The 11930-nt window shown below is 36.2% G+C and overlaps 1 protein-coding gene across 1 annotated transcript; it reads left to right on the top strand.

Moving 5' to 3' along the window:
• Positions 1-6471: 6471 nt before the first annotated feature.
• On the top strand, positions 6472-11745 carry LOC112036205 (uncharacterized). The gene is made up of 12 exons (XM_065779426.1): positions 6472-6821; positions 7004-7558; positions 7668-7936; positions 8183-8272; positions 8453-8587; positions 8692-8813; positions 9174-9338; positions 9748-9853; positions 10315-10420; positions 10517-10627; positions 11263-11426; positions 11568-11745. The coding sequence occupies exons 1-12, from the start codon at positions 6774-6776 to the stop codon at positions 11743-11745; spliced, it is 2049 nt and encodes a 682-aa protein (XP_065635498.1). The 5' UTR covers positions 6472-6773.
• Positions 11746-11930: the final 185 nt, after the last annotated feature.

Genomic DNA, 11930 nt, shown 5'->3' with positions numbered 1-11930 from the left:
ATCATTTTATTGGTGACTAGTCCCGTCGATTTGTTCTTTCGAGGTGAACACCACGTGTCATCTCCTGATTGGTTGTGTCGTTTCATGTGCCCAAGTCAGTTGCCTATAAATAGTGGAATACCTCCATTACCCTTCACATTTTTGAGATTTTTCGTCTTTGACATTCGTCGTCTAGAGCCTTGTCTAGGAGTTTCTTCGCGTCCATAACCTCTATCCGTCTTAGAGCCAGGTATTCCCTCCTTTCTCATCTTTTAGGTTTCTCTTCAATTTTTTTCAAAAAATATCGGAAACAGTTATTTCCTCGTCTAGTAATAGCACAAAGAAAGCCATTGACAAGTATAATGACGAGAGTAGTTATAGTAGTTCTAGTAGCATTAGTAATAGTAATGGGGGGAATACCATGGATGAGGAGTATGTTTCTAGCATCCCTGGGTTTCCTTTAGAAGTCATGCAAGAACAGCTTAGGCAAGCCTTAAGGTCCCAGGCAGGCACCTCGTCCAACATCCCTCCGTCTAGTTCTTTGGACAAGGTTGAGATTATTGTTATAGTTGTGCGGGAGATATTTCTTCCAAAACGGATGAGCAAAGACTTAACAATCTTAGGACATGGTACCAGATCCTAGACGAGTTTAACCCTAGGTTTCCCTTCTGTGGAGAATGGTGTTGTAATCCTAATTTTGGGATAGGTGTCTATAAAGCTCATCTTTTGGGGGTCTAAGATTTCCTTTAAATGCTTTTACTAGAGAGTTATTAGTTAGGCTAGGTTTAGGAGTATGTTAATTCAATCTTAATGCATCGAGATTGATTATCTCTATGCAAATTTTGTGGAGGGAAGTATTCGAAGGGGACCATCCTCTTACTGTGGACGAGTTCTTTTACTGTTACAAACTATCAAAAATACACCAGTCCTTTGGCTTTTACCAATTCATAGCCAGGGTTACAGACTGTAGATTGATTAGGTCCCTGGCCTCATCTGACAGAAAATGTAAGACGAAGTTTTTCTTTATCTCCGGCTTTTGGGCTAGGAATCCTATGGATGTTGGCCAGGACACGTTTGGTCGTTACACTGGGGACTTAGGAAACCTTCGTTCTGAAGGTAAGTCCCTCCCCCCCCCCCCCCTTTTTTTTTTTTTTTAAACCTTTACTTGTTTCTTTTCAATCCATGGACGACCTTCTTTGAGCAAGTTCCACCGTGACCACATCCATAGGGTTCGTCTACACATGGATAGAGACTTCCATTCCTTGGTCACGCTCAGTCGACTTGCCAAGTGGGGATTAGGCCTAATCCGTCTGAAGAAGTACTTGCACACGAAATTATAGTAAGAAGAAGTAAGTTTTAAACTCAAACATTCTTGATCTTGTTTACCTTTTGCTTTAGTTCTAAAAACTCTTTCCTCCTTTTTTTTTTTTTTTTTTTTTTTTTTTTTTTTTTTTTTTTTTTTTACGTGACGTCTCTTCCACCTTCCCCTTCAATTTTTCATCTTTGTGATCCCGTCCAAGGAAACTTCTCAGTTTTCCTTGTCTGATAAGATTTTCAATCTTATGTTTTAAATCAAAACATTTGTCCGTGTCGTGCCCGTGGTCTTTGTGAAAGCGACAATACTTATTCCTATTGTGCTTATTAGGATCTCCCTTCATTTTCTCCAACCATTTCAGGAAAGGATCATCCTTGATTTGCATGAGAACCTGCTTAAGTGACACGTTCAAGGGGGTGTATTGTTGATTACGTGCTGAAGAGCCTGGTTTCTTATTGTCTTGGTCTCTCTTTTCTTTTGTTCGTCCCTTCTTTGGATAAGGACCTTGCTCGGAGTGGCGAGCGGGGTTCACTTCTATTCTCTCAGCTCTCTTCCTCTTTTTAGCTATGATAGCGTCTTCTGTGTTCATAAAGTTTTGAGCTGAATGAACGAGTTCGGCCATAGACTGAGGCTCTTTCTCATAGAGTTTATGTATGAATAAGTCAGAATTAACCCCATTATGGAAGGCCGCCAATAGTAACTTATCATCTACCTCATCCACGGTCAATGCTTCTCTGTTGAAATGAGTTATGAAGGACCACAGGCTTTCATTCTCTCATTGCTCTATGGTTAACAGGCTGAATGAGGAACGCTTGTGTCTTTGTCCCCCAATGAAGTTATTTACAAACAACTTGCTCAACTCTTCAAAAGAACTTACTGAATTCGGGGGTATTTTGCTTAACCAAACTCGTGCCGGACCTTTAAGGGTGGTAGGAAAGGCTCTATACATAATTTCATCTAAGACCCCTTGAAGGTGCATCGTAATCTTGAAAGTAGCAATGTGATCAAAGGGGTCACACGTTCCATCATACGAATCCAAGGAAGGCATCTTGAATTTTGGAGGTAAGGGGTGACCATTGATGGAAGCCGTGAAAGGGGAATCCATTTGGTGAACTAGATCTTCTATGGGATTTTTTCTCCTCATGTTCTCCTTCATCTCATCCATAACTTTCCTCATTTGGTCCATTTCCCTCTCAAAGTGTGGCATCCTTCTTGATGTGGTACCCCTCGATTGGCTTTCAGGCTCTGTATCTCTTCCATCTCCTTGGTTCTGGCCTTGTTCTTCTCCATAGGCCTCATGTCGCTGCCTTCTAAGATTGATCTCTCTAGTCAATTCTTGGTTCTAGCAGGTTAACTATGCCATAGCGGCTGCCATGGATTATACATTTTGAACAGAGGATGGTTGCATGGAGGGCGCAGATTGACGATCACAGTAAGGATTACTAGAGGCATCTCTACTCTCTTGATGGCCTGGACTAGTAGCCATCGATCTTGTCCAAACCATTACAGCCTTTTGTCGGAGAAATGAATTGTAGAACTTCAAAGATGAAATCTAACAAACTTCTTCCCACAGACGGTGCCAACTGATGAACACAAGAATATCAGTAGGCTGAATGTCTCGGGCGTTGATCTCAAAGTTGATTGAAATGTCCTGAAAAAATAAACACAAGATCAGAGGAGACCGGGGAAGACTGGCCAAGGATCCTCCGATGATAAAGTTAGTATTTTCTAAATGTCAGAATGTATGAAAGCATGAAAGTGTCAGAATGAATTGCCTCTTCGTAAGGGAATGCTTATATAGTGCACATGAAACGGTTATTTGTTTAATCACTGTTCCTATTGTTGAGGAATTCAAAAGATTCAAAGGTAACTTCCATAATTGCCATGGAAGTTATTTTATTTGTATCGGTGTTCCATAACGGTTAGTTCGACTTGGCTTGTTATGGAGCAATTCGTCTCTTACGCCTGGTGCAAATCATGCTCGTCAAAAGATCAATATGCTCATGGTCCAATGAACCCGTCCGTCCTTTATTAAGGACGGATGAGGTTATTAGGGATGAGCATGCTTCTCATGTCCCATCTCTCCATTCTTCTTTGATGGATGACCCATATGGGCGAAATAGGACTTGTGCATTTTCATTACACCATTAAATAGCGTGTAAATTTTCCAAACATCGATAGTTCATTTGCTATCCTCAATAGTAATGATGCAAATATCTAATATATTATTGAAACTTTAGAAAGTAGCAGAATTTGGTGAATCATGGAAAGAGAGAGGGTGATGATGATTCATGTTAATGGGATGTGCTCATGTTTTGTTGAAGTACCATTATTAAACTATATGAATCAAACTTAACTCAAACCATTTAATAGTAGGGTCAAAATCTATCAAACCTAATATGACCTATTTATTAAGTAGGTTGACGTGACATGACTCACGTGGTACGCTTAAAAAACAAGTCATGTTGGATTGATACATATATGACCCACTTTAACCTATTTGATAAACATAGTGTATTGGGTTGATCTAGACACGTTCCAATTTAACACACACACACACACATAAAAGACCCCAAATAACTAACATATATTTATACCTTCACGACTTCACCATCCTCTGGCTTATATTTGATAGCTGCTCAGGGTTCCAAACTCAACCAACCAAACACTAGGTGTTGGAATTTTCATGTGTGAGTGTAGCAAAGTAATGAAATCCCACATTGTATTGACAAAAATGAGTTAACTAACCATCATTAGCTAACTCAAACTTTAGATGGTTACCTTGAATAGTTACAGCTCCAAGTTCCAACTATGTCAAAAGTTTTGTTGCCATTTTTTTGTCATTAAACTTTAAAAAGATTTCTCCCCTAGACTATGAGATAATAGCTTAATTTTGCATATTTATATCATTATTAGAAAAAGCATTATCATACTTATTTTGAGTTAATTCATGCATTTTATAGTTGATTTTGGAATAATGCTGAATAATCAATTTCGTGCTTAATTGAATTTTAATGCGTAAATTTGTCTTTTGTAGGATAATGAAATTAAATAAGTGGATTTGTGCAAAGACGAAAGCTAATGAACTTTAATTTTACAAGGGCCATGATGAAATCAAAGGTTAACCCAATTAAATTCAAGTCCAATTGGAGCAAGGAATCAAAGGAAATTTGCACTTAATCCAAGTCCAATTCGGATTAGGATTCCAACTTGCGTACCAGTTAGTATTTGGAGCATAACTTTTGGCTCAGATGTCCAATCGAGATGATTCAAGTTGGGCAGAAAATCTAACTTAAAGGGCTACAACTTTTTAGTTTACCAGAAGTCCGAATTCTGAAGTTAATAGGGCCAAAAATGTCGGTTAAGTGAAGCTTAAAAACCTGGGATTTTCTCCAAATAGGAATTCAACTTGTAATATGATTTCTTGACCTATTTAAATGCTTTTTAGGGAAAAATTCAGGGAGAGCTGTTGTAGAACATAATTTAGGTTTTCTTAAAGTTTCTTTACAGTTTTTAGAGTTTTATTTGCGTTGTGGCTTGCTAGAAGCCTTGCTAAGGCAAGAGGTGAAACCCAACCGTTTACTGGTATGTTCTTAACAATTATTTATTGGTTTTAATGTTTATGTTTTTATGTTTTTGATTGTTTTACTCATCTAGAAAAGTGTTTAGTTCTGTATAATCTTTTGATTTATCATAGACTCTGAGCACGTTAAATGCTTAGTATACCCTGCAAACTAATTCACTAGTTTTGTTTTGCCTAAAATCAATCAATTGCACGAAACTACCTTAGATAATTAATTCTTGATTTTTTATTGTTAAATCATCTGACTAAGATCATCCTTCGTATGAATTTTAGTTGAGTTATAAAATAAATATTGTTAAGACTACCAATAGATATGTTGTGTGTGGATCCTTAAATCTTAGCGCCTTAATATATTGTTATTTTCTCTCAATTTAAATTACCTTTACTAAACTATCAAAAATCTCTTCAATTAAACTTTATTATTTTAGTTTTATTCTCTTATGGTTTGCTAATCAATTCCCTTTTCCCTGTGGATTTGACTTCGGACTTTCCGAGTTATTACTTCGCGACAATCATGCACTTGGGAGCATTATTTAAGTCTCAGCACTATGAAAACGCTACACTTTTTGTCAATAAACTTTAGAATGATCATTTTTTTCATTTTTTTCTTTTTTCATTCTTAAACTATTAAAAAAATAAATTACAAAAAAGAAAGAAATTATACATTATTTTCACTCCTAAACTATTCAAAAAGCTCTTCAAAAAGAAAGTGAAGCATTTTCAATAGCTTAAGAACAAAGTGGAAATTTTTGAACTTTAGAAATAAAAAGAAAAGTTCATACAAACTTTAGAGATTGAAACCATATTTACCACTATGCTCTGTAGCCGACGTCTACAATGGCTCACTCTAGCCTCTAGGTCGCCCTCTCTGGGAGGAGACTACAAAGCCAATTACTTAGGGTGGTGGTTGGCTCTAATAGAACTCATGGGTAAAACTCACCATTGAAAATCAGCTTGCAGGAGGAGGGTGCCTAAGAGTTTATATACACATGTTTAAGCTTACACTTAAGCAATGCAGGACATAGAATCATAACACTACATGTAATTTTAAACAATCTTACACTACTAAATATTTTTCACTTAGGGTTTGTTTGAAATTCTTGAAACTAAAATTTTTTTGTTGAAAATACTATAGATAAAAGTAAAAATTAACTGAACTAGTACAGTGAGACTCATAAATAGTATCAAAAAGTGCAGTGGGGCCAGCAAAAATAAGTTAAATAGTAAAATAAGCTGGCTTTTTAATTCTTTTGATACTATTCATAGGCCCAAACAGACCCCAAATGAATCATTGGGTTAGATTTTTCTCTGGGTTAGATTTTTCTCTTTTACTCTCCATACTTGTAAATTATAAAGATGAATGAAGATCAATAAAATATCTCATCTATAAAAGAATTAAAATTTAAGTTTTTGTATTTAAAATTAGGTATAAAAGATAAGTTATAACTTTATATATCAAATTGGAAACAATATTTGAGATGAATTTTGGTACGCCTGTTAACATGCAACAGGTAATTCAATGGGCAACAGCAGTGAAAAGAGGAGTAACTTATAAATGTGGAGCTTCTCTTCATAGTTTAAGATTGGTGGCGATTTCAGAACTCCAGTAAAACTAGTAAAGTGGAAAAGCTGCATCCAATCTGGCCATAGCCCATGATCACATTAATCAACACTTTGAATTTAATTTAAAATAATTGAGGCCAAAAGCTCCCATTTTTTGAAAAACAAGAAAGTGTCAAACTAGCCGTTGCATTCAAAAAAAAGCCCAAAGCACCATACCCACGCTCTCTCTTCTTCTTTACTTCTTCAACCTCTACTCTCAGATCCTCTCCTCTCCTTTCAATCAAGCTTTGCTCATTGCCAATTCCTTTTTCTCAAACCAAAAAGCAAACAAAAATGTTCACCGAAGGCCTGGATGAAAGCGCAATCAAGTGGGTCAAACAGGTACATTTTGTATTGAAAAAAATTATTCTCTCTTTTACATAAATTTGAGTTCTTTATTCTTTGTTTTTTTCTCTTCTCCCTTTTCTTTCTATTTCAAATTATGGTTCTATTTCTAATCTGCTTTTTTCACTTTCATTTTGATTCTATGACTTCTTTTCATCTTTTGAGTTTTGGGTTTTCAGGGATCAGATTTAGAAGTGGAAGAACCCCCACTAGTTCGATCTCCTCTAACAGAGAAGATTGGGTGTGACGCATTTCCAAAATCTTCTCTTTCGCACAGATCATTCAATGGGGAGACTTTCATGTCTCCCCATGTATTGCCTCCTCTCAAGTTCCACTGTGGCCTGCTGGCACCACACAGTTTGGTCACTCCTTGCCTCGACGACGACGATGAATATGAGAGCGTAGCTTCGGCTCCGGACGAGGAGGATACTAATTACTCGGATTCGGAGGATGAAGTTGATTTCTTGGATAAGCCAATCTTACAGTGCTATAATGATGAAGACATTTTTGGTTACACTTCCAAATCTAGTACAAATTTCAGTAGAGCACATGGGTCTTCTTTGAATAAAGGAGGGTTGTCCAAGGAAAAGCTTAAGATTGAAGTACCTGAAAATTTCAGAAGATATACTACTGATGGTGAATTGGGTACTAGCAAATGTGCTCAGAAGGGTTCCACTACAGCCCCAAGTGGTGGTGGCACTGAACTTCATAAACGGGTTCTATTCAATCTACATGTAGGACTTGATGTACTATTATTAACATTTAAGACAGTTGAAAAAACTGTGTTAAATAAAGAATGTTTCTTTCTCATTGTGATTAATGTTGGTGATGATTTTAATTTAGGGTCCTCCAACTCATGGAAGTGTGCAAGGTTTAGAGGACTTGGGAACTCCAAGTGCACCTCCCATAGTTGCTGATATCGGACGAGAAGAGAGAAGCTTTGAGGTCGAGGTTGACAGTCAACAGCGGAGAGCTTCTGAAGGTTTGTCAGAAATTGATCTACCTGATGAAGGGGTATGCCCAACAAGAGTATCAGATAGATTTTTTGAATGTAAAGAAGGTTTAGCAGAATGGAAAGCAGAGTCCTTTGAAGCCAATGAACTTAGGGAAAGGTATTGTAGTTTTTAACCTCATTAGACCTTTCTCATGTGTGGCCTAATATGTGGAATTTTCACTTTTAAATTGGAGGTTGAGTGGAGACACAGTTCGAACTTAGGACCACCTGCTTGATACCATGAATTATAATTTGTCACAAAAGCTTAAGCTGATAAGAAGGGGTGAATTTAATCATTTTACCATTATTCTAACAACTTGAACATTTTGTTGCTCTTTATTTCTCCCTCAATCTTGTATTGCAGAGTAAACAAATACATTAGTGGTGACAAGGAAACGCAATTTTCTTATTTTCAAGCCAGCCAATTGGATCATTCACCTTATTATAACACCAGGTACAATCTATGTGAAATTGAATTTGAAATTAGTCATTAGGAGATTGTTGTCTACTGCTATATCCACAAAAATTAATCCTTTTGTGTGTATCATCTCTTTATTTTATCAACTTCAACCAATTTTATTTCTATGTCAATATTGGATTCTAAAGTTATTGTTTTAAAATTGAATCATTGCAGTGGTCAGTATGCCTGGCAAACACTGATTTCTTATGATGCTTGTATACGCTTATGTCTAAATGCATGGGCAAGAGGCTGCACCGAAGCACCTGAATTTCTACGTGATGAGTGTATTGTTCTCCGAAGTGCCTTTGGGTAGGTTATCTTTGGCTGATGCTAGTGAAAATTAATATAACTGTTTAGGTCATGGCTAGTTACAACTTGTATTGAGTATTTCTCCTTGTTCTTTGAATGTATAGTTTACACAATTTTTTGTTACAACCCCGAGCTGCACAACCAACGGAAGGCAGGACTACCAAGAGTGTTGAACAAATATGCGGTTCTAAGAAAAAGAAGGTTGTTGGAAAAATAAGAGTGGAAGGTAAAATCTGATTGTTGTAACTGTACAAAATTTTATATTCAAATTAACTATGTGGAAAGATGTGTTTTGAGTTACATAACATCCCACTAGATATATAAGGCCACAAGATTATAACTTGATTTGGATTGTCTTAATTGGTATACTTGCTTCGTCTATGGTTCTATTTCTTTGAAGGTCCATATATACATTAAATGTGTTCAAGTATTTCTTGAAATTGCTTAAAGGATTCTATACTGATTATGAATTTGCTATTATCATTTTCCAAACAGAACATCTGAAGAAAGCAATTCCTCTTTAGATTTAGATCCTTTAAAATGTATTCTTAATTAGAACTAAAGTGAAGTTTTTGGATAATGTCAGTGAGGAAACTTCGAGTAATACCAAGGAGGAAGCTTAAGAGCACATATTCACAGAGAGGTGCAATCTACATGCAAGCGGGGGCAGAGTATGTTCGGCATGTTTCATCACTGTTGAAAACTGGCATAAATTCTCTGAAGATTGCCTCATTCTCAGTGACATCAGAAGGTTTGTTCTAAGAAATATTTTGTAATATGTTTTACTTATAAATGTGACTATAAATACACTTGTTGAGCCAAGGATAATGAAACTTCCAGTAAATCTACCATCTATAGTAAACAATACAAGCGACTAGCTCCATTAATGTTTCTCTAGATCTTATTAGAGTCAAAATCATACTCATTAAAATTTTGTAACAATTTATTGAGCAGGTCATTTTGTACCTTTCTCAATCATAATCCTCAAAATCTCCAGAGATCAAATGCTAAAAGAATTATACTCCTCAGGATGCTTTTAGTGGTTTTCACTTCATGTCAATCTTACATACCTTAACAATATTAAGGATTGTTTATACCTTTAAAACTTCACGCTAAATTGTTTCAGTAGACATCTCATAATTATCTTTTCATGCTTGTAGAGCCACTATCATGCTTATTTCAATTGAAGAGTGCTACAGAAGATACTGAAGTAGAACCAGGTTCTGCTATTTTCTTGCGCCCTGGAAGTGGTGACTGCCATGTCTTGTAAGTAGTTATTATTATCATGTCTTGTATGTACCATTGCTTGTGCCCTGGAAGTGGCCAGCTTTAATATTCTTTCAGTTCAGATAATTAACATGCTTGACAGGATCCGGATTTTAAACACAAACTTATTAGTCTGAAAATTCTTAACAATATGATGGTCTTGATGGAAAGAATTGTAAATTGGGTCATTGGCTTTTGATTTCATGTCAAAAAGTAGTAAAAATTGGACCCAATAGGTCTTGATGTTATATTGGCGTTTCACTTAAAGCATGTCCTTTTTTATGCTTGTTTAGTGGTGATTTTTGAACACTGTACATAAGGTTGTTATGTTATATTCTGAAGCATAGCTTACAACAACCAGACCATTGGTGAACCCCTTTAAAGGATGTCACTTGAATTTTTAGCGATAAATGTTATGCAATGAGTAGTGAGGGAGATCTTACACATGTATGTAATTTCAGTTACCCGGAGAGCCAAGGGGATGCTCTTTTGGTGGAAGTCCAAGATGCAAAAAAATCAGTCCAAGGTCGAACTACAATTCCAGTTTCATCCCTTACTGACAACCCTGTACGTATCCTTCCTTCATCTTCAATATCTCATATTGGTATAGAGGTTATCTTACACAATCCTTGTGGTATTTATTGTGGCTGTCTTACCATGCAGAGTGACAGAATTAGGTGGTGGCCCATATACCATGAAGATCAAGAATGTGTTGGAAAGATCCAGCTTTTTATTGGGAGTACAATCACAAACAATGAGACTAATCACATAAAGGTTTCATGTCCTTCAGCTCAACTGATTTGACTACCACAGATCTTCACTTTCCAGTATAGTAAAATAACATATTCATGGACAGTTGAATGATTTAAATATTTATTCAGTTATGAAAGTGCAAACTACTAGTTTATACTTTTTACTTCATATGAAATTTGTTTAGAAAGGCTCAATAATGGATTTAAGTGATATTTTAAAGATTACATCTTAAGTTTGTCATTGTTGTTGTGCTTTTTGTTTTTGCTTTTCCTGTAATAATGCAAATATTTATAAGGATGTGAATTGTTTCAGAAGCTGTATGTGTCAGATATCAGAATCTTATTACCAGAATTCAAAGAGATTATGGATTCAGTAATTTCATCTGTGTTAGGAGTTGGACTGGAAATAAATACTATTCATTTTATCCATATTCCAAGTTGGATCAGATAGTATTTGTGTGTTTGATCATTACAGCTCTATATGTGGAACAGTTTCTACCTTATTGTGTTTTATATTAGATTGTGCTCAGTTTCCATTAGTAGAATAACAAACTGCAGTACAAGTGATGATGATATGTGAGTGTGAGGCAGGGAGCTGGTGTCTGTGCTTGCTTGTGTAAATCTAACTTCAATCTGTCTTTTCTTTACATGTTACAGAGTGCACCTGTTGTAGAAACTCTAGCCTATGATTTATTGCTGGAGGCAGCAATGCGTGCACAGCATTTTCATTCCCGGAACTTGTGGTTACAGGGACCTTGGAAGTGGTTGTTGACTGAATTTGCAGACTATTATGGTGTTTCTGATTCATATACTAAGCTGAGGTACAACACAAATGTAAATTTTGTCAAGTCAGTTCAAAGTTACTAATAATAGTTCACTTTGTTATTAAAGGAGTGACTAAGAAATTTTAAACTGAGCTCTAACCCTCTCAATGCTTTCACTTACCTTGGCTTTTTTTGCAGATATCTTTCTCATGTCATGAATGTGGCGACTCCAACAAAAGATTGCTTAGAGCTAGTGAATGAGTTGCTTGTACCCATAATAAAGGCTAGAAGTGAGAGAAGTTTGACAAGACAGGAGGTAAGCATCTTTAGAAGATCCACATCGTGTCCCTTACCATTTACTGATATTTTAAATTAAATTGTGTGCTTTTGATTTACTACTAAGTGATAGTGGCCAAGTAGATGTTTTTGATGATGATTGCTTTTTTTTTTTTGTGGTAAAAGCTTGAAGTGGTAAGTACCTGGTGGTTGACGCAACAAAGGGGGGTGGAAGGGGCGTTGTTTACCTACATGGCCTTATTACTCAAAATATCATAGAAAACA

The sequence above is a fragment of the Quercus suber genome, unplaced genomic scaffold (genome assembly GCF_002906115.3).
Source record: "Quercus suber isolate HL8 unplaced genomic scaffold, Cork oak 2.0 scaffold_207, whole genome shotgun sequence".
Lineage (NCBI taxonomy): Eukaryota > Viridiplantae > Streptophyta > Magnoliopsida > Fagales > Fagaceae > Quercus > Quercus suber.
Note: the sequence above shows the minus strand (reverse complement) of the source record. Positions and strands in the feature narration are given on the sequence as shown.